The 25,394-nt window shown below is 39.5% G+C and overlaps 1 protein-coding gene across 1 annotated transcript; it reads right to left on the bottom strand.

Moving 5' to 3' along the window:
* Nucleotides 1–600: 600 nt before the first annotated feature.
* On the bottom strand, nt 601–24,619 carry LOC122401300. Its single transcript, XM_043403364.1, has 11 exons — nt 24,588–24,619; nt 23,699–23,744; nt 22,571–22,738; nt 15,781–16,000; nt 6,838–6,921; nt 3,782–3,915; nt 2,843–2,979; nt 2,190–2,344; nt 1,278–1,519; nt 978–1,164; nt 601–894 (listed from the first exon to the last, which is right to left on the bottom strand). Exons 1-11 carry the CDS (start codon nt 24,617–24,619, stop codon nt 698–700), a joined length of 1,602 nt encoding a protein of 533 aa, XP_043259299.1. The 3' UTR covers nt 601–697.
* Nucleotides 24,620–25,394: the final 775 nt, after the last annotated feature.

Raw genomic sequence — 25,394 nt, 5'->3', positions numbered from 1 at the left:
ATAAGCGCAAGCTCAATCGGCAACGATTTCCCTAACCGGACTTTTCCTATTTTATCGACGGTAATTTATAAAAAATACAAACATACACCTAATCACACATCTATCACAATGCTCAGGAATTGTTCGACTTTCATTTGGTCCGCGACTATTCGTCCAAGTAATTCTCACTTTAGATTCACAAATTTTCCATACACATCCGCCAGAACCTTTTAACTTTTGTCATCAACCGTCGATAACATCACTTTTCGTTTCGTCGATCGAGTCTGTGCCGACTTTCTATCGCTCGCATGATTCTTTACCGACGTAGTTGCGGTCCGCGTGTTATCGACAGAGTATTTCTTCGATGATAACAACGGTTACGCACGTACCGACGGAACTATCACCCAAGAAGAAGGAAATAGAGCAGACATGTCCAATCGAAGCTCCCGGGAGTTTAGGCACCTCCCCCCTTTGTCCCGTTAGGATGGTGCCACACGCCGACCGACATCGCGCTACACAATACGTACACCGCGAAAATTAGCGTATCGTCTTTCGTTTTATTAGCGACATAACCAGCAGAAGCAAGTACGCGCGACTGCGTTGATGTCTTTGTTTCTCGAAGGCGGCGTGTGGGAGGGGAACGAGCCACGCGAAGGGCTCCACCCAGTGGACATGCCTAGAACAAAGAGACTTGCTTGCGCATTCGAGGAGGCCGCGTCTAGTTGATTCTACCCTTGTGGGTCATGTAGCTTATGCTGTCGGACAATAGCTTCTCCCTAGCCTGTCGTCGCATTCGCGAACACATGGCCAATATCGTGCCTGCCATTATGCACAGGAAACCGCAACCAATCCCTATCATTGTGCTGAGAACCGTTGACCTCAAACAGACTCTGTCGTTCGTCAGTTCGCTGGGTCCTACGGAAACATGGTGGAAAGAGGGTTAACAACGAACGTTCTCCTATTTGTGGTTTCAGAATTAAAAATATTAGCGACGTTACCGCTTCGCGAAGCTGTGGTCGAATTTTGGAAAAATTCCGTATCGGCCTCGCCCTCCTGGAGCACGCGCAACGACTGGAAAAGGTTCACGTTTTCCGACAAACTGCTCGCTGGTGTCGACGACCCGTCAATTTCTGGCAGCGAACGCTTCGCCACGTTTTTGGCATTCCTCCAGTGGCACGGCTGGCTCTGTGTAATTAAAAAGTTGCAACAGGTGGTGAGGCTTGAATAACCGAGAGGTATAGAAAAAAACTGAGAATAAAGAGAAAGGAAGAATCTAGAGAACAATCGTTTCTACTTACTGGACATCGCCCGTGGCACATCCTGACGTCGCATTCGATGTACAAGGCCGGGGAGCCGGTGAACCTGAACGTCTTCATATAGGCAAACACTTGAGTCTCAAAGAGGCCGCTCTCGGACCAGGATCCGCGGAATCTGCTGATCAATTTATCATCCACGGGGCAACCGTACTGATCGATCAGCTGGATACGTTTGTTCCCGCCGTTGTGCGCGTAGCAATCGTTCACGACGATGTCGAATCCATCTGTTGGGGCACAGAGGCATTCGTTTTACTTAGGGTAGCCACCTGGCAGCACCGTTTAAAAAACTATATTAAAATTTCTATCGTCGACTCTTTGAATTAAGCTAAGTTTCAAAGACTGTCGAAAGATGACGAACATGGATATTGAACCTCCGGTATAAAGGTTCTGTTCAACCCTTTGAACCCAACCCCTTACGATTTTCTGACCCACTTGGAATAGCTTTTTCAAAAGTCGTTAAAAAGCTCTGTCATTCGAGACTGAAAGTAGCACTCCAGTTAGCTTTTCGGTTTGAGCTAGTCTCCAGGACGTAATGCGATAATAGCAGCAAATGTGAAATGTAAATTCGAATGTCACGGTGTCACGGGTAATGATCCGCGCGAATTACGGAGATGGTTAGGTTCGTAAAAGGGATGGCAGTCTGTGAGTGACGTCATCCAAGACGGAAGCCGCTCCTCGGTATCGATCCCCGGAGGGAAAAACGCCCCGCGTCTAATTTTAGATCCTCGAAGGGAAAATCGCGCGGAAATGCAACTCGTCCCGTCCCGTTATTCCGGCGAATAACACCCGGCAGATGTTAGGTAGCGCCATGCGATTAGACCTCGCGTCAAAACGAGGGGAGAGACGAGGACGGTGAGCGTAAAGCGAAAACGCGTATAGTTATGCTTTGCGTACCGTATTTGCTGCGCATGTAGATAATGAGAGTCAGAGGATCACCGACGCGAACTGGTCCAGCCACTCTAGTTCCAGTGGTCCCGTAACCGTATCTGATTTCCATGTAGCACTCAGGCGGCTGCAGGGTGAACACTACGGGATTTCCCGTCGCCACTCTGGAAAAAGATACTTTCATTATTTATTATAAAAAGATATATTAATTCTTTTTTCGTTATTTCGTATGTTAAACACTTGCACAGTCACCATAGGGAGTCTTAATAAATGTTCCATTTCTGTTTTCACATTCCTCTAAAAATGATTACTAATACATATTCGTCATAGAAACAATAAAGAACATTTGTGGAGTATATGGAGTAAATATGTGAAACACAAGCGAATTTTTACGTTTTTAATCGCGCTTAAACCTAGCCTACGCCAATGTAACTCGCTACAGCGTGATGGAATTGTGTTGGCGATCAAGTCAGCCAATAATGGAAGTCGTTATTACGTTAGAGCCAATCGGTTCGTCTAGCCAACAAGTCGTCTTCGGCGCAATGAGTGTCCCCACGAATAAAATGCGTGAATAAATATCGTTTCGTGATTAAAACAGCGAAGTAACGATTTCCATAACGTCCACGGAAGTTCCACGGAAGTACGCGCCGTTTCTTACTCACTCAACGTCTAGGAACGGAAAGGTGACAGTCTTCCAGAAGTCGTATCCGTATTCGCAAGTCACTTTGAAGTGTTCGTCGAACTCCTCTTCTATCAACGGGTTGTACTGCACCGTGACGGTGTTCCACATCAGGTTTTTCTGAAACGAGCAGCACGACAGTTCGTGAATCGAATAAAATAAACGAACGAAAGTAGAGTTGTTCGAACACAATTACAATTTGCATAAATCGTACAGAGTTACTGTAATTTAATTAGTAAAGGAACGATCGAGGTTGGAAATTGTGTCTATTATACAGGCATCTGGGCACTTTGGCTATCAAACGAGCATAGGAATATGTGTAAAGCTTTGGTATTATGAGTCTTTTAGTATTTTATTTTTAAATTCAAGTCGACGTAAAGATATTCAAGAAATGGAGCAGTTTTATGATGATTTCATAAGATCGTATTAATATAACAACTACACAACACTAGCAGTGGGGCTTCAAAGAATCTCAAACAATCTCAAACCACGCTTCAGTGTGTCACCTGACAGCTTTTGGTTTCATTTGTCTGACATAGTTGTTATAAAAAAATTTCTAAGGGCTCAGTTTGTCGCCGTCAGGATGGCAGAACCCTTTAATACCTGTCCAGACAAACAGACGTAAGCATAAATTAACGGGCGTACTCGGGCATTCACGAATCACACGCGACCACAGCCACGTAACAGAATTATTAAGATGGGCACACCTTTGCGATTTCAAACGTATTAATACATCTGGAGACACGTACGATCGTTAAACGCTGCGTGTCCAGGGCGTATCGCGAAATAAGAGCCGAACGAAGGAAGGATTTTTCCGCGCGCGTTAATCATTATTATTCCTTGTCAAACGATGCCGGTGTTCACGCTGCGATCTTAACGAGCCACGCCGGACCGTTCCTAAGAACCTGACCGTTTTACCTACCGTAGGATTCTTTCTGCTGTCCTGATGATGAGTGTTCTCGCCGAGGGTGCCGCACCGATTCAGCTGGATGTAGAACTCGTAGTAATCGCGGCCCGTCCCATTCACGTACATGCAATCCGGATCGTAGGAGTAGCCTGCAATTAAAATCGATTGTCCTTAAAATTATCACGCTTTTATGCACGTAGATTTATGAAAAACTTGTTTGCAAGGAGCGCCTTTGACATCATATAACCACAGACGAGGTATACGAGTAGACCTTACATTACCTCCCTGTCGATTTGTCTTAAAAATTAGTTTTTGATTCTTAATAAATTTGTTTTATGCTGTACGGAAATGTTGTTTAATACTTTTGTGTAGGTATCCATGAGCTCTATTTCACAAATAAATTTTAACAAAATACGTTCGCTATTGTAGGAAATCATTAGAATTAACTACATCTTCTTCAAATCCCCGAAGCAATACGAATCATCAGAACTCATATACAAGGTGGTTATGCTTTAGTGTGTGCAAGTGGAGGGACAGTTTCCTTCGGGCACCGGTCTGCCATCTGATAATAGTGAATTGCCTTTTTCAGTCCCTCCCATAGTCAACTCACATGTATTTACGCACACACTACCTCTGTCTGTCCATCAATACTCTTTCAGTGAATAGTTTCTCAACTAACCGCCATCCATGAGAAGACAACGTTAAAATCACTTCCGAATTTTCACGTCCGTATGACAGTCAAAGTGGACCATGAAAGTTCATAAGGTATAAGGCCAACTTGTATACCTCGTCTGTGATGTAACTAAGAATAGTTGAAAATAAGTCAAAAGTGCAGGATAACTCTTTGTTTCATCACGTTTTTATACCACTAATATTGTATAAATGAAATTAAATTACTGATGGGGGTTAATACTCTCGATAACCAGAAATCTCCTGTTCTCCAAAAGTGCAATCTTGAGAGGACTTGTCATTGTCGAGTAATTATCAAACAAAAGTTTTAAATCGATCTTTTCTGAAAGTAGATCATATTTTGGTGAATAAATCTCTTTACTCATTGAATTTGAATCCCAGCTACAGTTAGAACGAAATGATCTGGACTCTCAAGGTCATCGGGGAGGCAATCCCCACCAGTTTGGTAGACGCGAGTTAAGATAGAAAGGAAGATAAAAGTAGAAGTACGGTTAAAAGCATGGGAGAGGAAACCCGGAAGGACGGTGTGACATTTTGTCGTATCGGGAAGAATTTCTTTGAATTCGCAACGGGCGACGCGTTGGTACGTTCAAGCCTTACGATCTATTTTCACGGACGACGCGCTGGTACGTCAAAGCCTTACGAACCATTTTCACGGATAGCGTTTCCGGCACGTGTGCTCAAATGTAGCAACCGTTTTTTCCACGCGAAGTCGACCGTCAGCTTTTCCACTCGTCACTTCGTTACATTGTCCGAGGTTTAGGCCAATCATACGCGTGACCGGCGTCGTGGCGAATGGGTTAAACCACGGTGCCGGGAAAGACAATTTTTAGAAGGTCTGTAACTTCACAGTTTCACGATGCGCGAAGTAACCTTGACTGACCGATTTATTTTGCCCCGACTATAGGTAAGAGTGGTATTCGCGAGGAAGTAGCGCGTTCAATGACCAGTTTATAGGAATAAATCGTAGGAACGATGAAAGTTTACAAGTTCAACGAACCGGTGCAGTAAACTTTGAGCGACGTTGCGGCCAATGCGTAAAATATTCTTGGGAATGGACGATGGTTTAACGGTAATTTTTATTTGTGCGCGTCGACGCTTTTTTAAAATCAGAGGCAGATAGATTATTAGACTATTTAGCTGCCTGAGAATTTTGCACTCGAAAACAAAACAGGACTCTGACGGAAGCCATTATTTAAAGCACTGATGGGCGAATTGTTTTAGAAGAGGATAACAATATAATTTATTTCAGAAAGTAATAAATTCTTCTTTCAAAATCTTGTTTCTATTTTTAAAAAATTGAAATATAAAAGCAAACAAGTATGGCTGAATTTATTTAAAGGCAAACAGCCCTGTGTTGCATTGGTAGGGAGGGGGCGGTACTTTTTGAGATTCCTTTTCATTTATATTTAACCATAAAAAGTATACAATTTTTGTGACCATATAATTATTCAGAATTCAGCTACAGGCCTAAGTCTGAATAAGAAAATCAAAGAATCAAGATGAGTTATTCTTAGGAAAAAACAGTATTTTCCATTGACCCCAAACGTAGGTACTCTACGAAGAAAGCTATCCGCGAAGAAAGCTCGACGGAAGCGGCAGGAAAGGTAACGAGAAAAATTGTTCGTTCGACTTCGAGGAGACACACGCACCGTAGAGCCTAAGTCCGGAGTCACGACGATGGTCAACAAGGACGCGCTATTTCCAGGCGCATCGCGTGCGCCGCGGTGCGCCGGGGACGCAACGCGTTACACTCGTTTACAAAATAACGGAAGCGCACCGTCCGACCGTGCTTGGACTCGCCTAACACGCCGAGAGGAAAAAGGAAAAGCCGACAACGTTGTTGCAGAACTTTTTCGCTATTAGTTTAGAACACGAATCTGTCTTATTTTTAATAAAACAAAAATCGTCGGGACCATTGCAAGCTCAAACTAATCACTGTTTTGTACATGTCAATAGTTATTTGAAAATTAATGCAATCTTTATCTTCATTGTGTTTCGAAAGCTACAAAGGAAACTTGATTTCCATTTATCGGTTACAAATTAATTTTTATGCGTTGTATTTAGTACTTCGAACACTGAACGTTCTTTTAAATCGTGTATACAAATCCGGTTATTGCTGAAATTTATTCGTCGTTCACGAATAAATTGATTTTATTCGCTATTTTATTACAATTACAAAACCAATAAAGAGGTGATATAAACACTATACAATATAAATAATATAGAAAATAAGCAAACACAAACCTTATATTAACAGTCATAAGACATGACATATTTAAAGGTTTCCATAGACAAGTAAACAAATCAATTTTTACTCATTACTTTGCAATAACTTTTGCCCCAATACTGGACAAAGTTCTATGTGAAATTTTTCTTACCTGCCGAGTACAGCAGCCCTGCGAATGAACCATTGAAGCCGATCCTGATTTTCATGTAGTCGTCCTGGCACTCCGCCTCGATATCTGCAACAAATTATTCCCAAGTAAATGAAACCGTAAGTCGAGATGGTTCGATTTATTCGCAGTGTAATTTTATTTCTGTACAATTGGTTATTACTTAATTCTTTCGTGAGACACCGGTGGGCTTATTACACAATCTAACATTTTCTGATAGATTTGGGCATTTACAATCACTGTACAACGAGGTTGTGGGTGCCAATAAATGGTCCATAGGCCATTTTTTGCAATGTATAAAGTCCCGTGTCGAAACGGTCGGAAAATCGGGTATTCGGTGGGCGGAAAGCCCAGCGGAAAACCGGTCGTCGATGACGAGTGAAAGTGAACCACACCGGTAGCCCTCTTATACGCGATCTTCGTGGTAAGGGGCCGTTTCCAGCGTAAACGACGTAATCCAGCAGGGAGTTGTGGAAGATGGACGACGGCAGATGGAGGCTGGCGATAGTCACACCTCGGGTACACCTCGATGATACAACTTTTCGCCAGGCTACCGTCCTCGTCGTTCTCTACGCGCGTGCACGCGTTTTCGAGAGGGTCCCGGTATGCACGCACGCTGATCAGAATTGCGGATACGTGCTTTTGTGTTCATCGGCCGGCAAAACGTCCGAGCGTGAACAATGGAGACGGTTGCGCAACGCAGATACTCGAGTACGCGCCGAGAGGAGCGTTTCAGCCTCTACCGTAAGATTCCTCGCTCGCGATTTCCACTTTTCACCGTCTTGCCTTTCTGCTCGACACACTCGCCTACGTCTGCCAGAAGCATCATTCTTAATCTCGAGCTTATGCCACGGTAAATCCTCCTCTAAAGTCTTCTGTTTACTTTACCACGAGTCTCAATTGTGACATTTTTCAATTTCAGTCGGAATTATTTAACCTTCCGCGGCGTATGCATATTTTCTTCTGGGTAAAACAAGCCCATTCAGAGCAATTAATTTAATATAAACGGTGACTTAGAAGAATGTGTTCTACTATTATTTGTAATTTTATATTAGTCGTTTTTGTGGTATTTTCTAAAACTAGTGTAATTGAAACACAAATCTAATTTTAACTATAAATATCGATGAAACGATTATAAAAGTATGAAAGAATAGGAATATTCATTTTAAACAACCTGGCATGAGATTCTTGGTCATGAATAATTATTATAGCAAAGATGTGAGAATGAAAAATGAATATTCAAGAGTTACTTGAATATTAAAATACTTGTGTAATTTATAACGTGAATTTTATAACATTCATATTGTCCAGAAGAATATTCTTCGTCTGTTTGGACGAAAGAAAATCTAACACAGTATAATATTTAATCGTGAATAATTATAAAATGTTGGAAACTGTACGAAATAAATATTGAAAATTAGCTTGGCGAGTAATGTATCCTCAGTAGGGTGGACCTTATTTTTCGACTTTCAAATTTTTTTCGGGACACCCCCCAGTATGGTGCCACTGGGTGAGAAAATAATTTGTGTAAAATTTGAAATCGATCGGACAACGGGAAGACGTGCCTCATCGCAGTTGAAGTTTTTTTATTTTTGGAATTCGTTTTTCTCCATTGTAGTATATCGTTCATATACATTTTTATATATCGTTGAATTTGTCTTTTTACGCTCTTTAACAATATAGAATCAAAGTATAAGGTCACTTAAAAAAAAAACATCATGTCCTTGAAATCTCAAAAATTGACATTCAAAAAAAACTTTTTTCTTTGGCATTATTTTTATCTTGCCAAACAGTACAACTTATGTCAAAGAAATTTTTTCATATCTTTATAAATAATAGATTTCAAAATTTTAATGGAGTAACTGATACTTTCATCAAGATTACATTGTTTCTAATTATTTAATATTATTTTTAGTTTATACGCGCGGAGTAGATTGTGTAAATGGTCATGAAAAATTTGAAAATGCAGTTGTATTTGCATCAAGTAGGTAGTTGGAACCTCTAAGAATCCGTTAGTTTTCGACTTGCTCTGAACAGAAGATCCAGAACCGAAGATTTAGGAGGGGTCAGGCCTTTAGAATTGAAAACTGAATTTCATAGTGTAAGGAATATGGGATTTCGACTGTCTTTCGATGTGTTTCCAAGCGGTCATTTAGCCGTCGTCGTGGAGGGTCTTGGAAAAGGGAAAGCGTGAGCGGCACTTGTGGGTGTCATAAACCCTTTGGGGGACCGCGACAAGGCCCAAACAAGGGAGGCTCGAGGCGACTGCGTTGCCGAGGCGCATTCTTGAATGTATCATTGTCGACGACGCATCGTTGCTTTTTCGTGAAATACAGTATTACAAAACGATATATTCGCTTTTCATTGTGTTATACTTTTTATATCTCTTACAATAGTGCCTATTTCCCGAGCGTTCAGTGAAGTAAATTCGAAAATTCGAATCAAAAATGCAAACCAGAAGCGAAAAATTATTTCTATTAGATCATGACGAAAGTCAAATAATTGGTGCCAAGTTGCCATCTAATGTACAAGTGTTACGAGTTTTGTTTTATAACATACGTAAGGTGCGACTAAATCTTCATACGAGTGCTTCTTTAGTTGTAAAGGAAATTGAGGTCATTTGGGAAAAAGCACGGATCCCTACAAAAAAGACACAGCATAGCATTACAAAATTAGAATCGCTATACAATGATTGGAGAGCGTTACAACGAAATTCTACACGCCGAAGTGAACTTCAAGAAAAACGAGAGCAAGATTTTCTCGATAAAATGGAGGACCCCTTCGATATTGCACACGTTGATGCATTACAATTAATACAAATCGAAGAAGATAAATTATTTTTGGAAAATCAAAGAAGGAAGGGACGACCTGGGTCAATGATTGGAACGGATCGCGTGGTATTCGAGCAAGAAACGAAACGAGCAATACGAAAAGACCAACAAGAATCCAGACAAATGCAATATGAAATGAGTGTTGCTGAAGGTATGTACATATTTCTTACATATTTAATTTTTATACATCTAAATATTGTGAATTATATTATTTTTATATTACTTTTACTATTTCTATTAACATTTTGATTTTTTTTTAAACAAGTCAGAACAGTAGAATTTGAATCATCATCATCATCATCCTCCTCCATTGAATATCAAAATCAGTTCCCTGGCAATGAAAATATTGGAATTGAAGATCCGGTTAATTTACCTGGTCCGAGTAACTCCAAAAGAAGGCGCGCTCAAAAACAATTTATAACGCCAAATCTGGTTGCGATGCTCGACAGATGCAAAGTGAGTGATCGCGATAGTATTGGCATCATCACAATAATTGCACAAGCTCTCGGACATAATATAAACGACCTAATAATAAATTGAACATCTATTCGCCGCCAGAGAACTAAATATCGTGCAGAACTTGCAAATAAATTACGCGAGAAATTTAATGATTGCGAGCTCAATGCAATTACAGTCCATTGGGATGGAAAGCTTTTACCAATTTTAAAGGGGACAGAAAAGATCGAAAGACTACCTGTGTTAATCAGTTCCATTGGTGTGGAAAAATTACTAGGAATTCCAACGATTTCGTCTAGCAGTGGAAACGATCAAGCTTCTGCGGTGTATGATTTATTAGAAGAATGGGGATTATCCAACAAAGTACAAGCACTTTCTTGTGATACTACCGCCTCAAATACTGGACGCTACCAAGGAGCCTGCGTTCTTCTTGAACAAAAATTGGAAAGAGAAATTCTATATTTGCCCTGCAGACACCATATATACGAAATCATTTTACAAGGCGTCTTTAAAGAAAAAATGTACCAGTCTACCGGTCCAAATGTTCCAGTGTTCAAAAATTTTCAAAATGCTTGGCCAACAATCAACAAATTAAATTTTGTATCCGGAATTGAAACCCAATATGTCCGTCAAACAATTACAGATACAGTTATTGAAGAAACAATCAAATTTGCAATAGACGTTTTACAAAGAGAACATCAACCTAGAGAAGATTACAAAGAATTTTTACAATTAATAATTATTTTCCTCGGTGGGACTCCACCAAAAAATATAAGTTTTCGAGCCCCAGGAACTTTCCACCACGCTCGATGGATGGCAAAAGCTTTATATTGCTTGAAAATATATTTATTTAAACACCAATTTTCAATAACTGTGGAAGAAGAAACTGGAATTCGTGATATATGTATCTTTCTCGCCACTTTTTATATAAAACCGTGGATTCGAGCTACAATGACAGCGGAAGCTCCACGACAAGACTTAGAGTTTTTGCAAAAACTCTATGCGTACCGCACAATCGATGAAAAAATAAGTCTTATAGCTGTAAAAAAAATGTGCAACCATTATTTATGGTATTTATCAACAGAAACGGCAGCGTTAGCATTTTTTGATAAAGCTGTGGGAAAGAACATAAAATTACGAATGGTGGAAGCGCTTAATACTGAAGTCGACGAATCGTGCAAAAAATATACAATTAATCCAAATGATGTGGGAAACTATATTGAAATAGGAATTGACCATTTTATTTCTGAAGGTTCAAAAAAATTTTTCGAACGATTCTCAATTCCCATTGAATTTTTAAAAAAGGATCCTAATGTATGGGAAAATGAGAACGATTTTCTATACGGACTAAACATCGTTCAAGGCTTAAAAGTTGTTAATGACACTGCTGAGCGTGGTGTTAAACTTATGCAGGAATATAATCAGTTATTGGCCAAAAACGAGGAGGAAAAACAATATGTATTACAAATTGTTTCCGAACATAGAAAACAGTTTCCGGATGTAACAAAACGGTCACTATTGAAAGAAATATAAGATATTTACTCGAAAAAAATACTTTCATTTTTTATTCCTCCAAATATTCCTTTTCAGTTCTGAAACTACTTTCTTGTATTATGTATTACATTATAAGTACATTATAGTATTCGTATTATATTATATTGGGAATTGTTTAAAGATAAAAATTAAAGTATCTTTATTTGCGAATATATGAAAAAATTTCTTAGACAAAAGTTGTACTGTTTGGTAAGATAAAAATAATACCAAAGAAAAAAGTTTTTTTTGAAGATCAAGTTTTGAGATTTCAAGGTCATGATGTTTTTTTTTAAGTGACCTTATAATTTGATTCTATATTGTTAAAGAACGTAAAAAAACAAATTCAACGATATATAAAAATGTATGTGAACGATATACTACAATGGAGAAAAACGAATTCCAAAAATAAAAAAACTTCAACTGCGATGAGGCACGTCTTCCCGTTGTCCGATCGATTTCAAATTTTACACAAATTATTTTCTCACCCAGTGGCACCATACTGGGGGGTGTCCCCGCCGAAAATTTGAAATTTATTTTTCGACAAGAGTAACTAAGGTCTACCCTAATCCTCAGTTACGACGCTATTTAAGTAGAACGAGGACTGATTAAAATGTCTGACCCAATACGGTTCCTTATTCCTTAAAGCCCAGATATCAATATTTCACCCACGCTTAAAACAACTGTTAAGTTCCGAGGCGTGTTTGAAGCTCAAACCCAGGCTTCGTAGTTTCCAACTATTTACAACGATCGCGTGTCCTTAATTATTAATATTATTCCAACACCAGTGGGTCATTTTTGTCATTCTGTAATGGCACTTTAATGAATGTCTCGCAGAGTACAATTCAAGATAGTTCTGAAGTAGCAACTGTCCATGCTTCGGTGACTTTTAGATCTTGAAAACGATAATCGCTGAAACTGAAGTCAAGAAATGTCTTCAGAATATTCTTCAACACTTTTCAAATACTCACGAGCAATATTTATTTGTTAAATATTATATACGAACAGTTTTGACCGAAGAAAAAATATTACAAAAACTGTGCTATTATTTTGAAGCAGCGAACCGCTACTGTTCGTATATTTAACTTTAAACTGTGTCTTTTGTTGTTCGATCAAATTTACAGAAATTAACAAAATTGCATTGTGTGTTTTTCGTTTTCGTCCAGCCACACTGAGAGAATTATCAAGTAAATATTCCAGTGGAAAGTGGGGTAAAAGTATCCTCGTTGAATACGTATACTGTAAAATCTAATCTTGCTAGAATTTACAGTAATAAAAATTCCAATAACAGATAAATTTAACGTAAAAAAGGATTCAAGTAATTTTTAGTAGAAAATTCTTGAACCGATTTTTCATATCCCGAGCATTTATCAAGGTGGAAGCATCGTTCGATGTCCCAGGCGTAGGAAATTACATCCATGACCGCAACATTCGAACGAAGAAACATTCGACGAAAATAAACCGCGCGAAATGTAGCGAACCGCGAAAAGAAAAGCCCACGAGACCCGTACGAAGAATCTAAACGAGCGAGCAAGACTCTCGAGCCTCCCATTTAAATCTCATTACTCCCTGCCCGGTCGCGAGATTGCAACGCGCGGCAAAATGGAGCAGAGAAATAAAAAGTGACGCGAGTTGTCGAGAACCAATTATGGAAATACCACCGAGCGTCTCTCTCTCTCGATCGTCGTTTTTTTCCGAACGCGAACGTTCGAGAAACCGTGTCGCTAATCGTTCACCAGTTTGATCGTCCCAGCGAAACCACGATCACGTTTAAAGATCTCGACGACACTTTGACCCCGAGAAACGTAAATATCTCTGAGGGAGGGGGGAGTGATGGAAGCAGAAAGAAAACGACGAACGGGGCGGATAAGAAGAAACGAACTCCGTAGCCTCGGGTCGTAGAATCGAGCAGAGGAGGATACATTAAACCTAATGGGCCTTCTTTCGCGTAATTGACGATACCGCGGGTGGCCTTACGTTTCCCGCGGTGAAGGGTTTTACGACTTCATCGAGCCAACGAGCTCGGCCACGAGGTATCCATCTTGGATAAACATGGACGTGGACGAATGTTTTCGGGGGAATTTTCTCTCGGTCCTCGACGACGATGACTGATGGTCGCCATTTCGAAACTTTTTGTTTCTGGTTCGCTTTACCATTCTTAATTATTCTTTTTTTATTTAAACAGAAAAACAATTTATTTATTAATAAATAAATAAGTGTAAAAAATGTCACCTTGAGAACTATGAATAAAAAATAATTAATAAGAAATTTAGTACACTCGTCTCAAAAAGATATTTTTAACTGACCATCGGTAATAGAATAAATTAAACTGATTAAGTTACGTAGTTCCGACTGTATTATAAATGTGTAATTCTAAAACATGGAAGCGTGTGGATTTCATAATAATAATAATTTACTGTACTAACTCCATAAAAGTGTACAATAAAAATTGCATTTGGTATTGCTGGTTGTTTATATTAATAAAAACTCTTGGAATGCAAAGGGTTAAATATATTAAAATCAGTATATTAAATTATTTATTTTTCTGTACATATAATAACAGTACAGAAAAACACTGTACATATAATACCAGTACAGAAAAATAAATAATTTAATATACTGATTTTAATATATTTAACCCTTTGCACTCCAAGAGTCTTTATTAACACACTATCCGCGTAATGTGTATTAATACCTTTTCCACAGACTGGCGCCAATCGGCGGGTCGGGTATTACCCGCCGATAGTGTGTTAATATAAACAACCAGCAATACCAAATGCAATTTTTTGGCGTGATTTCTACAAATGAAACAATATTTCGTACCCCAGAAAAATGTACAAATACCTATAATTTAAATTTTATTCAAATATTTCCTAAATTCAATTCAGTGCAAATGGAGTGCAAAGGATTAATATATCAGATATTTATCTTGTAAATAGAAAATCCTTCCCTTGATGCAAGTCACGAATTCGACTGACCTCTATAGTGGTTCGACATCTAAATGCGCTCCGATCGACGCGATGAAATGCCCCACCTCCCCATTTTTCCAGTGAACTTTTCGCCATGGAAGACAAGGAGCGGAATTTCGATAAAGAATCCGGAGAATTTCCGTGCGGAGAATTGTCGGGGCACAATCACCAGTGGTGGAGCCAATCTGGAAAATTGCGAGCCATCGCGGGTCACCGGTTCTTAGAGAAGAGGATCGAGAGGTGACTCGGATCGCGGCGATCCAGGATAATCGAGCGATCGTGCGAGAGGCGTCGACGCCGTTGGAGAGGGACGTCGAAGGCGTACTCTCGATGTCGGGAGTGCCGTACGACTTCCCGACACCGTTTTAATTGCGTCCACTCTAACGGTAGCCATTCGCCATCGCGTTCTGGATCCAGGAGTGTCGGGACGCCGTCGTCGAGCGACGCCGCGCGGCCGATTCCTCCCGATTGATCGATCGCCGGGCCTCGATCGTTTCCTGGCTCGAGGCGAGTCCTTACGCGAGATCTCCCGCGAGCCACAGAAACAGCAATAATGACGGGTGTGTGCGATAACGGTGTCCGAGGGTGAAAGCAGCTGCTTTCTGGTTGGAATGCCGTTCCGTGAGTCCAGGCATCGACCATAGGTGTTCTTTTGTCTCGACGAAACGAACTGCAAAAGTACTCAAGGCGATCGAGTTTGGTCGGGAACTCTTCTGCCAAAGAGAAACGCGAACGATCGTCGTCGATAGAAAATTATTATTTTATTCTACGGTTATTGCTTTTGCATTAATTGCACTTGGAGATTGAAACTGGTTCCGTACACTCTGGGATAATTCTAGATATCATACACGAATTAGAAGAAATAATATTAATTTGTCTAATTTATGACGATAATCTTTGGGGAAAAATTGTGTGGATATTCTTCGTGGAAATAGTATCGCATATAACTGTTAAAGAAAGATGATTATAGTATTAATTCGGAGCGATTAATTTGTCTAGTTTATGACGATAGCCTTTGGGGGGAAATTCTATGATTTGCAACATTGAAAATTTTGTAAAACTGTTCATAATGGAAATGCAAGATATATAGTTAAAAAACTGTGAATATTATAATTCTAGCTCATTCCTATTTATTTACTTACGTTGAACCCGCGTTGTGTTAGGTCGATATCTCCTGTGCTCACGATCCCAGGTTTCTGGGTGCCTTTTCCAGTCATCATCGCCCACCACGCCAGTCCCACCTCCTCCAGGTATTCCCTGGAGACCCTGCAGCGTCTGAAGGGCTTGTAAATTTGGACTGAGAGGTCGTCCCTTTAGCGACGGAACCGGAACGTAAGCTGCACCCTCGCCAACGTACACCACCTTAAAGCAAAAGAAAAATTAATTAAAAGAGGCTTAAAACAATCCGTAAAAAGTGGATGATTAATTTTCCACCGTGAATCAGGAATTTAATAACTTCACAAATAAATTAAGTAACTGAGTCTCTAGCCATAACTGATTTGGACATTACATTTTTTGATATGTAATTTACTTATATTTCAAAAATAAGTTTCAAATGTAAAATGAAATTGACTTGTAAAGTATTTAACTTTAGAAAACATCTAGTTTGAAAATGCATTAAGTAGGCCTTCTAGTTGAGTACGACTTGGACATCAACGTAAGTAGAAATGGCCAGTAATGGACAGACGCGTCAGCCAAATCGTATCAGATCACTCGAAGAATTTTCGAAATCAATTGTCACAAGAACAAAGCATCCTAGACAAAAATTTGCCATACTTTCGACGTATCAATATTTCTCGGACATCATGTGTATTTTGTTTATCGTTTGATCGTTGAATTCTTTTGTTTAAAATAGGACCGCGGTCGGCGATAGGTAACCACAGGGGGAAAAACAGCCGTTATTTGAGGAGAAAAACACTTTATTTATTTGCCTGTAACACGTCGGCTTCCATTCTCCAACCGCCCATCGCCACGGCCGAGGCCTCTCGTCTCGCCGGGGGGAAGGGCCCGCAGCGGCGTTGCCAAAAAATAAAGGAACGCGATTCCCCATATCTATGCATTTTTCACATCCTCCCACCTTGAGTCCTTGACTCAACACACCATTCTTTCCGTGCTACAGATGTTCAAGATTGATACCGGTCTGGTTTTTTCATGATACGCCCGCTTCATGTTCTATTCTCCGTACCAGCGCAATTTGCATTCATCTCACTACAAACCGATTTCTCTTTGACAGCTTCACATTTGACCTTCGTTTTCACCTTTTCTCGAAGATCATTACTGTCGTCCATATACTCAGAAATTTCAAGCGGGTACATGCGTTGCACCGGACGCTTGAATTTTCCTGTGCTCATTTTCACAACAGCTACCCGACATTTATTGTCCCTACCTTCGATCAGCTCTTCAATACGGGCCAAAGGCCAATCTAGCCGCTTACGACGATCCGACACTTGTAAGACAATTATCTACGTAAAATGACTTGGCCAATTTTCCAATTGTCTCCCTTGACCATTTCCTGTTTGTTATATTTTGCAAGACGTTTGACAGATGCAATTCAAGCACGGCTCCTAACAAGAACGGGCTACAAGTGAGGCCAAAAACGACCCGTCTATGCCGGAATGACTTAAGTTCTCCGTCTTCAAACCACAGAAATCTCAAAAAATCTCTATCTTTCTTATTAATTTCGATTTGCAAAAAGGCTTTCCGAATGTCTGCCAAAAGTGCAATTTCGTGTTCCCGGAATCTAAGCAAAGCGGATGGAATTAACTCAATGAGATTAGGTCCCTTCTCAAGACAGTTATTCAACGAGGGTTTGCCCCTCACATCTTATCATATGCATTTTTCACATCTTTCCCGCATTACGATTTTACACTATTTCTATGACAAATCATCGCGTATTTTTTTTATTTACGCCTCGTGAAACTCGTAATACATTGTCAGATTTTGGTTTCCGATTACGTATAATTTATAAGCCTCCACCTTCTTCGGGGGTAGTCATGCGTTGCGGGGCCTGTGTGGGATTAGACGTTCTCCGTTACCATTTACTATTATCCAATTCAGGATAATTCATAATTTGTTAGTGGGCTCACGTAGCGTGTCCGGGCATCGTTCGTTTTCTACTTTCCTATATACCGTTCTACAAACGCGATCATGCGCGTAAAGATTCGTTATTATTTAGAATTAATGTAAATCGCACGCGTACAAACACACAGACTTGTGCGCCACAGAACTGAAATTATAGGCAAGGCAAACACATAAAACATGAAAAGCGTTATTAGGCCCAATTTACTTTAATTCGCGTAACATTAGATTCCGTCAAACAAATTTAAATGCCAATATAATTTTCTTATCGAATAGTATGGTAATATCGCAGAATACATAACATTCTGCACATTTTAAAACGTGTTTCAATTATAATACGTAGAATAAAATAAAAATTCTAAGAATGTGATTTGGTTATCTTTAAATAAAATTATTACTAAACACGTTGGATAATTGCTTGAATTTACGAGCACTTTGTTATAGCTTTCGACCATAAGAATTGATGCAAACTTAAAATTATAATTTTAAAAAATTAAACGCATACACAGAACGTTAAAAAATGTATCAAGATGTTAGATTGGTTACAAAAATATGCATATGACAAATTTTATTAAAGGTTGAGTCATAAGTATAGTAACTTTAATTAATAAAATGAAATAAAATTCCATGTATAGTTATAATTCTCGTTGAAACTAGCTATCAAAGCAATTGTGTATCGATCACAAAACGTGTCTGACCATAGACAATCCATTTCCACTGTATGCTCCTGAATGGTATTCCAAGGAGCTTCAGAGACTTTAAATAAAGAAGAATTATAGCTACCTGCCCATACTTTTTATTTTTATAATTCGTAACAATATAGTTCGTATCTGTTATTTAAAAATTAATTCTGATTTTGTAAATTAATTCACTGTTACATTTCGAATAATTGAAAAACTGCACATATGTGTGCCAGTACCCTTGAATAGATTTGTGGGAATGAGGTGGCATGAGTAAGGGGAATGTGGACAGTGTCGAGTAATTTGCGTTTTTAGTCGCAGGCCTCTGCGAAGGCTGAATACAATGTCTGACCCAGTACGTTTAGCAATTCTTTCCACGACCATTTCAGTCTTTCTGCATTTCAGGAGGTCATGGCCACAGCTGGGCAAATTTTTTTCACGATCAATAGAAATTTCAGATTCGTTCTTGAACTTCTCTTCATTATTCATTATTCATTTGTGAATAAAACAAACAGTAAAAGTGTTCATTCGTTGATTACAAAACGTGTCTGACCATAGACACTCTACTTCCCCTGCATATTTTACAATACATTACTACTATCGAGCAAAGTTTTTTAGATCTATCGAACAGAGTTGAATTTTTGTTCGTTTAAATATAGTTCTTTCTATAATTGAAGCTTACTTTTATTCAATGTATAACAGGCAATTGGCCAAAATTTTAATGTAAGAATTTTATTCCATTCCCGTGAAACATTTGATGTGTCTTTGAATAATATAAATTCTACTGAATTGAATAGTTTACTTCCCTCTTAAGAAAATATTAAACTCGACAATTTCTCAATTCATACTTCCTGCAATTTTATTTAACAAATCTTCTGAAGCACTCTGTTCCTCCAGAAAGGTGCGATTTAAGCCTCCACATACTTGGTCGATAATTTTAATATCGGTAATAATTAATGCTCGTATACATTTGTGGTAATTTTATTTAGTCTGTAGCCAATCGAGTGGCGGTGGAGAACGTGTTAAGATGAATTAGCTACACCGGCCGACTGTCGACAATTAGCGCGAGCTGGTCACCAGCATCGATAAGAAAGCGAACGACGGACGCGAACAGCGGAGAATTTCCTCAGTCTTTTTGCGACATTCTCCCAGTGTGCGTCGACAGGTAGTCTGGTCAGGTGAATCGTGTGGAAGGAGGCGCGTGGTCGGTGGTAAACGCCAGCCAGCGCTAAAAAGTCGCGAACAGCCTCCACATGCCGGCACCCGTTGAAACAATCGTGTTGTTACACGCTCTTTTTCTACCGTCTTTTTGCCACGTTCTTCCCTTCTCTATCTTTCACTCGTTCCTCGGATTCCTCGTCGATTCCACGGCGGTTCTTGCGAGCCGACGAATCCGCTTCGTCCTGTGGCACGTACCCGATCACCAGCCACGAGACTAATATTGACGCTAGACGAGGCGTGGCCATAATCGAGAAACTATCAAGGCGATTTTTTTTTTTTGTTAAGTATTTGAAACCGTAGATACAGGTTTGTGTGTTTTGCAATGGCGAGAAAAAATGGCACGCTACGACGAAGTTGTTGAATTTGTAAATGTAGATTCTCCGAGGAGGAAGAGAATAAGAAAAGTTAATGCAGGAAAAGAAGTTTTAATTTTAGACAATTTCTATGTAAATATAATTGTTGATTTTTACTTTGATGTATGGTTTTTACGATTGTCGTCTGTTCATTTGTTCGTTCTAACTTTACTCGAAATCCCTAAAGTAGATCAAGTTAAAATTGAAACGACTGATTTAAAAAAAGTCTCTTGTCTTCCTATTGCAACACACTTTCGTATTTAAATCCAGCAACAATCTTTATTCGATCTTACTATTTTCAAATTCCAACTTGAAAGAAGAGCACGAAAATATTATAATATTAATTCTAATCGGAGAAGTTGTGCTAATTGAAATGAATTCTGCAATTCTCCCCGGGCAACCAGAAAATCCACAAACCTCCTGTCTCTTATCGACGGTATTCGCGCGATTTAATTACTGGTATCTTATCGGTCCAGACTCCAGGAACGTCTTCGCGTATTCTATTTGCTCGTCCCGCGGCTTAAATTATTGCTTTTCACGGACTTCACATTTGAGGAATCTCTGGAACTCGTCCGTCCGAAGAAAGACGGAGAGACGTTTACGGGCCACTAGAGTAGTTAGAGGATCGTTCCTGCGCAGTATCTTCTGTCTCTCCGGGTTTACGGGAGGCCAGTCGAATGATCTCGGTGGTCTTTAGAAGTATCGTTTTGAAGAACGATTCCAGGATGGAATGCTGCGTCGCGGAAGAGGATTCGTCTCGAGGAACTTCCTCGAAATGAGACCATTCTTCGGACTCGTTTCGAGCTTTTAAGAGTAATTGAGATTACTTTGAACCGATCCTTCTCGGACGAAGGGATCCATAGATCCTTAGTAGTCTTCTAGAAACCGCTCGCGGGCTAGCTTCATACAATGACACTTTCTGAGTTGGGTAAACGAATCTCTTCTAGTATTTTTCTGCCAATGTTTGCAGAGTTTTGATTATTGGATCATTTAATTATGATTTTAATACGTTTTGTAGATGTTTGAGGTATTATTATAATTCTAACCGTTGTTTGTGTGCAACGAGATGTTTTTAAAATCAATTTACAATTAATTATGTTATAAATTTTCTTGTTTTAAATTCAGGTGTGAGCGAGATATTGCACAAAATGTTTATACTTCGTCAGATAATTCAAATTATTGCTAAAACATAGGACTTGTCGAGGATGGTGCTGGACTCTAGCGCCGTTATATTGGAATTATTTCTTTCTGCTCTTAAAACTTAAAATACCTCTCTATTGAACACTATACTTTAATATTTTTATATGCAGACTGTCCAAAAGAATTGATCTGTGCAAAAGAAGATACTTCATCTATTTCTCAACAATGCAACTGTTTATTTTAGATACATTTAAAAAATAGATTTCACCTTACTATTCAACTTTCCTCTATCTTTCATCGAATTCAAAATAGAACAATAGCGTCTAGATAACAATAATTCTGAGTCCACAAACCTACGTGTAGACAGAAAACGTTGTGTCTATTTGAAAATATTGACAAGCACGACTTTTTTGGGATGATATTATTTTCTTCTTTTAATATTAGCCATTGAATTAGAATTCTAAAACCGCCACGCGTCATCGTAAATACGATCCGACGTTCGCGGACGGCGTGTTCCTTTTAAGGTCATAATTCTCTTCCGTAGTCTCGTTGCCTTTGGTCTCCGAAGTCTCGTCGTGACACACGCGCTCATGCGATGATTAACGGTCGCGCGGTTAAGGTGTCGAAAGTCATTAGTCCGGCAGCAATCGGTTAGACTGGCTGGGTTATTGCACCTATCGCGTCCCTGGGCTAGTCTATTAGGTTTGTCCCTGACCTACACCTGTTTGCCGACTGCCACTCGATTATTTTCGACCCGATTTATGGCACCTTTAACGTACGATGCCACGCGAGGTACTATAGAGAGAAAGATAGATCCCGATTCACTGAATCTTTTTTGCATCGTGCCACACTTCGAGCCTCTAAATATTTCGATAAAAATGAAACGCCCAGTCTAAGGAATAGCGGCGATATAATTTTTCAATCGTCTCCAAAATAGTCAAAATTGCTCCATGTTTTGAAACACTGATTTATAGCGTTAATTCGATCAAGAACTTGAATAATTTTTTAGAGTTTTCCTCCTCTAAAAAATCCTGATTTTTATTATTGACATACTTGACCTTCCGGATTTAAAATAATTGTCGTACTTTAGTCCAAATAATCGTTGGATCTCATGTCCGAACGATCGTCAGACGTATCCTAAACGATGGATCGATCCTTTGGTCTTTCACTTTTCGCCGTGACGCGAGTAATCGATGGGATACGCGAAACGCTTGTAGGAAATCTGTATTCTTATCGTCTCGGAGAGGATCTTTCAACTTTGTCGAAGGATGGCTGACAGCGCCTTTAACAGTGGAAGCGTGTGTAACGGGTGTTCGAAAGAATCTGAGCGTCGGTTGGGGCAGGTCGTTAAACTCGGAACTTGCGACGAAAGCTTTGTACGGCTTCGGGTTGCGCGTACATGCGTTGTCGGAGGATTCGACGTGTCGTGAAATCGTGTTTGACCGTGGAATGATACTCACGGCATCGTGATCGCTGGCTTCGTGCGTCAATGCTTCTCTGGTTTCGTTGTGGAGAGAGTCGTCCTCCTCGGGACCGGATCCACTTCCGGTCCAGTAATCCTCGGTCGTCTCGTCCAGGACGGCGTCCTCCATGTTTCCCTCTCCCTCCGCGTTTTCGTGAGTCGTACCCTTTTGAATAATCACGTTCAATATTACGCTGATAAAAATTATTTTATTTTTTAAACCCTTGCCTTCTGTCTCATAATTTCTCCATTTATCAAGAATATTTAATCTATTATTGTTAGAATGTATGAAGACGAAGGAAAGGAGGATAGAAAGTTCCAAATTCATTTAAATACCAGACGGTCATTGTATTTATCAGGTACATTCAATGCAACATTGCTAAAATTCAAGAAGATGGAGGAAAGGAGGAAAGAAAGTTTCAAATTCATTTAAATACTAGACGGCCATTGCATTTATCTCGAATATTCAAACTACTATTGCTAGAATTTAAGAAAACGAAGAAATGGAAAAAAAAAGTTAAAAATTCATTTAATACTGGAACTACCAAAACAGTCAAAATGACGTAATTTCTAATAAAACTAATAAAAAATTTATTCGACTGAATTTTTGAAAATTTACTGTAATTTTCTATAAGAAAATGAATAAACACTTATTTCCATTTCATTATATATTTTTTCACGGGTCTACCGTTTTAATTTCTTTGATATAAACAAATACACTATAATTGTCGGTAGTTCTAGTGTTAAAGAAGAGTCAGCTATTGCATTTATCACGAATATCCAATCCACAATTGCAAAAACTCAAGAAGACTACTAAATGAAGAGAAACAAAATTCTAAATTCATTTGAAGGTTAATAAAAAATATTACAGTTGGTTTTACTACGAGTGAAGATTCATTTCCATTATATTTGAGCCATAATTTGTATCTATGTTATGTTCGCGTGGAGATAAATAAAATTTTGTGAAAGTTACTCGATACAGCGACTCTGGATGTTGAAGAGCAGTCGTTTATTCAATTATACCTACTAACTAGATTCGTTGGATCGAGTATAGTATTTTTCGTGCTTGGCCCTGATACTATAAGGCAAGGGTTTGATCAATACATTTTCTGAGGGGTGCTTTTACCTGGCATCGCAGCGACACGACTGACAGCAACCACACGATCGCGTATCTGTAACAGAAATATGGATGACGTCAGATTTCGTCTGTATTTTTCTCACAATAATACGTCTTTTTTGTACCAGAATTGCTCACGAAATAAAAGTAACCATTGAATGGAAAAAGAAAATAATCACACTGAGTGAGTCACACGAGTTGTCCACCTGAATAACCACTAAAGTATATTTTTCAGAAAAAAAGTGTTCTATAACTCAATTATAGATTGTAAAACAGAACTCGTGATACTCGAATGATTTTTTAAGATACTTTATTCGTTTACAAGATATTAATATGTATCTTCTTGTATTTTAAGAAAAAAGTGCGTTTTCTGTACGAAGGCATGAAACTTTATTCGAATAAATTTTAAATATAATTTCACAATTATAAATTAGATTAATTTGTATGTATGTACAAGGTGTTCATTTGAAAACTTTATATCTAAGTATTCTGGAAGTATTAAGATGATTCTAGAAAATACTAGAGAAGATTTTTGGTCATCATCGTCTCTTCGAAACAAAGTAAGTTCCTTGAAACCTCGTTTAGTCTGACGACTAGTTCTAAAAATAATTAACTAAACAAATACTAAAAAGAAATTTCCTTCCTCTCCAAGATGCAAACAACCAGCATACAAATGGAAAACCCTGAACATTTATTCGTTTTCTAGAAACTAATTCCCAAAGACTTCGCTTTCCAGAAACTGGACCCAAGTCTTTCGAGCTGCAGTTCGCCAGAAAATGGCGCCGAATCTCGTACGACCCATCTCGTTTACCCAAGGTTTAGTGCATCTTTCTCAATCTCGAAGAATTATGGTTACAGTCTCGAAGTCGTAAGCAGATTCCGCGACGAAGCCTCCAACCGGCATTCTGATAACGATATCCTCGCGACCATAATCCCAAGAACAAAGGCCTCGAACTTTCCACTCGTTTTGCATGCACGTAGTCCATTCCCCTCGTATGTGGACGTTTCCCGAACGTCTCGGTTTCGTCTTTGTTTCTCAGCGGGAGGAACACAGCCTGAGAAGATCTGGCTGTGGACCGTAGCGCACGTCTGCGACGGGAGATGGCGATAATGGTGAAGGACGAACGATAGTAATCGCCCGGAGACCGTAATCGGATCATTGCCACGCGTGACTTGGCCTAATCGCCGCCAGGGATCGAGGGAATCCTCGTCGGTGCGTCAGCCAGCGCGCCGGAGCGCATACGAATCCGCTCGATGGATCCTTGGGGACGATTCTGGGCCCGCGAAACTGAGTGCTATGGGAACTTGCCGTAAACGACGCCGGAAAACGTGAAAGAGGCGTGGATGAGTCATGTTTCAGCGCTATGTGCAGCGGGAAGACCGCGAAAGCGATGAACAAGCGAGATGAAATGCAGTCGACGACGCTCGATCTCGTCGCGACAACAGGGCGGACGTAGCTGCTATGAGCGTCGCGTCGCGTCGGTTCGGTTTTCATGGAACGGATACATTCCTCAGCAAAAGGATTCCACGGTGTTCTATTCTTAATTTACAGATGGAAATAGGCAGCAATTCAGTCAGTAATCTTGTATTCAGAAATTAAATTTAGATTCGGGTCAAAATGGACCCAGGTTCCTAGTATGTCAAAGTAGGACTGGAAGACGTTTTGTCGAATTTTTCTATGTTGAAATACCTGTGTGTGATTATT

This window comes from Colletes gigas, unplaced genomic scaffold, assembly GCF_013123115.1.
Source record: "Colletes gigas isolate AHSC1104 unplaced genomic scaffold, ASM1312311v1 Colletes_gigas_Sc00023, whole genome shotgun sequence".
NCBI classification, from domain to species: domain Eukaryota; kingdom Metazoa; phylum Arthropoda; class Insecta; order Hymenoptera; family Colletidae; genus Colletes; species Colletes gigas.
This window is presented reverse-complemented; position numbering and strand designations above follow the sequence as displayed.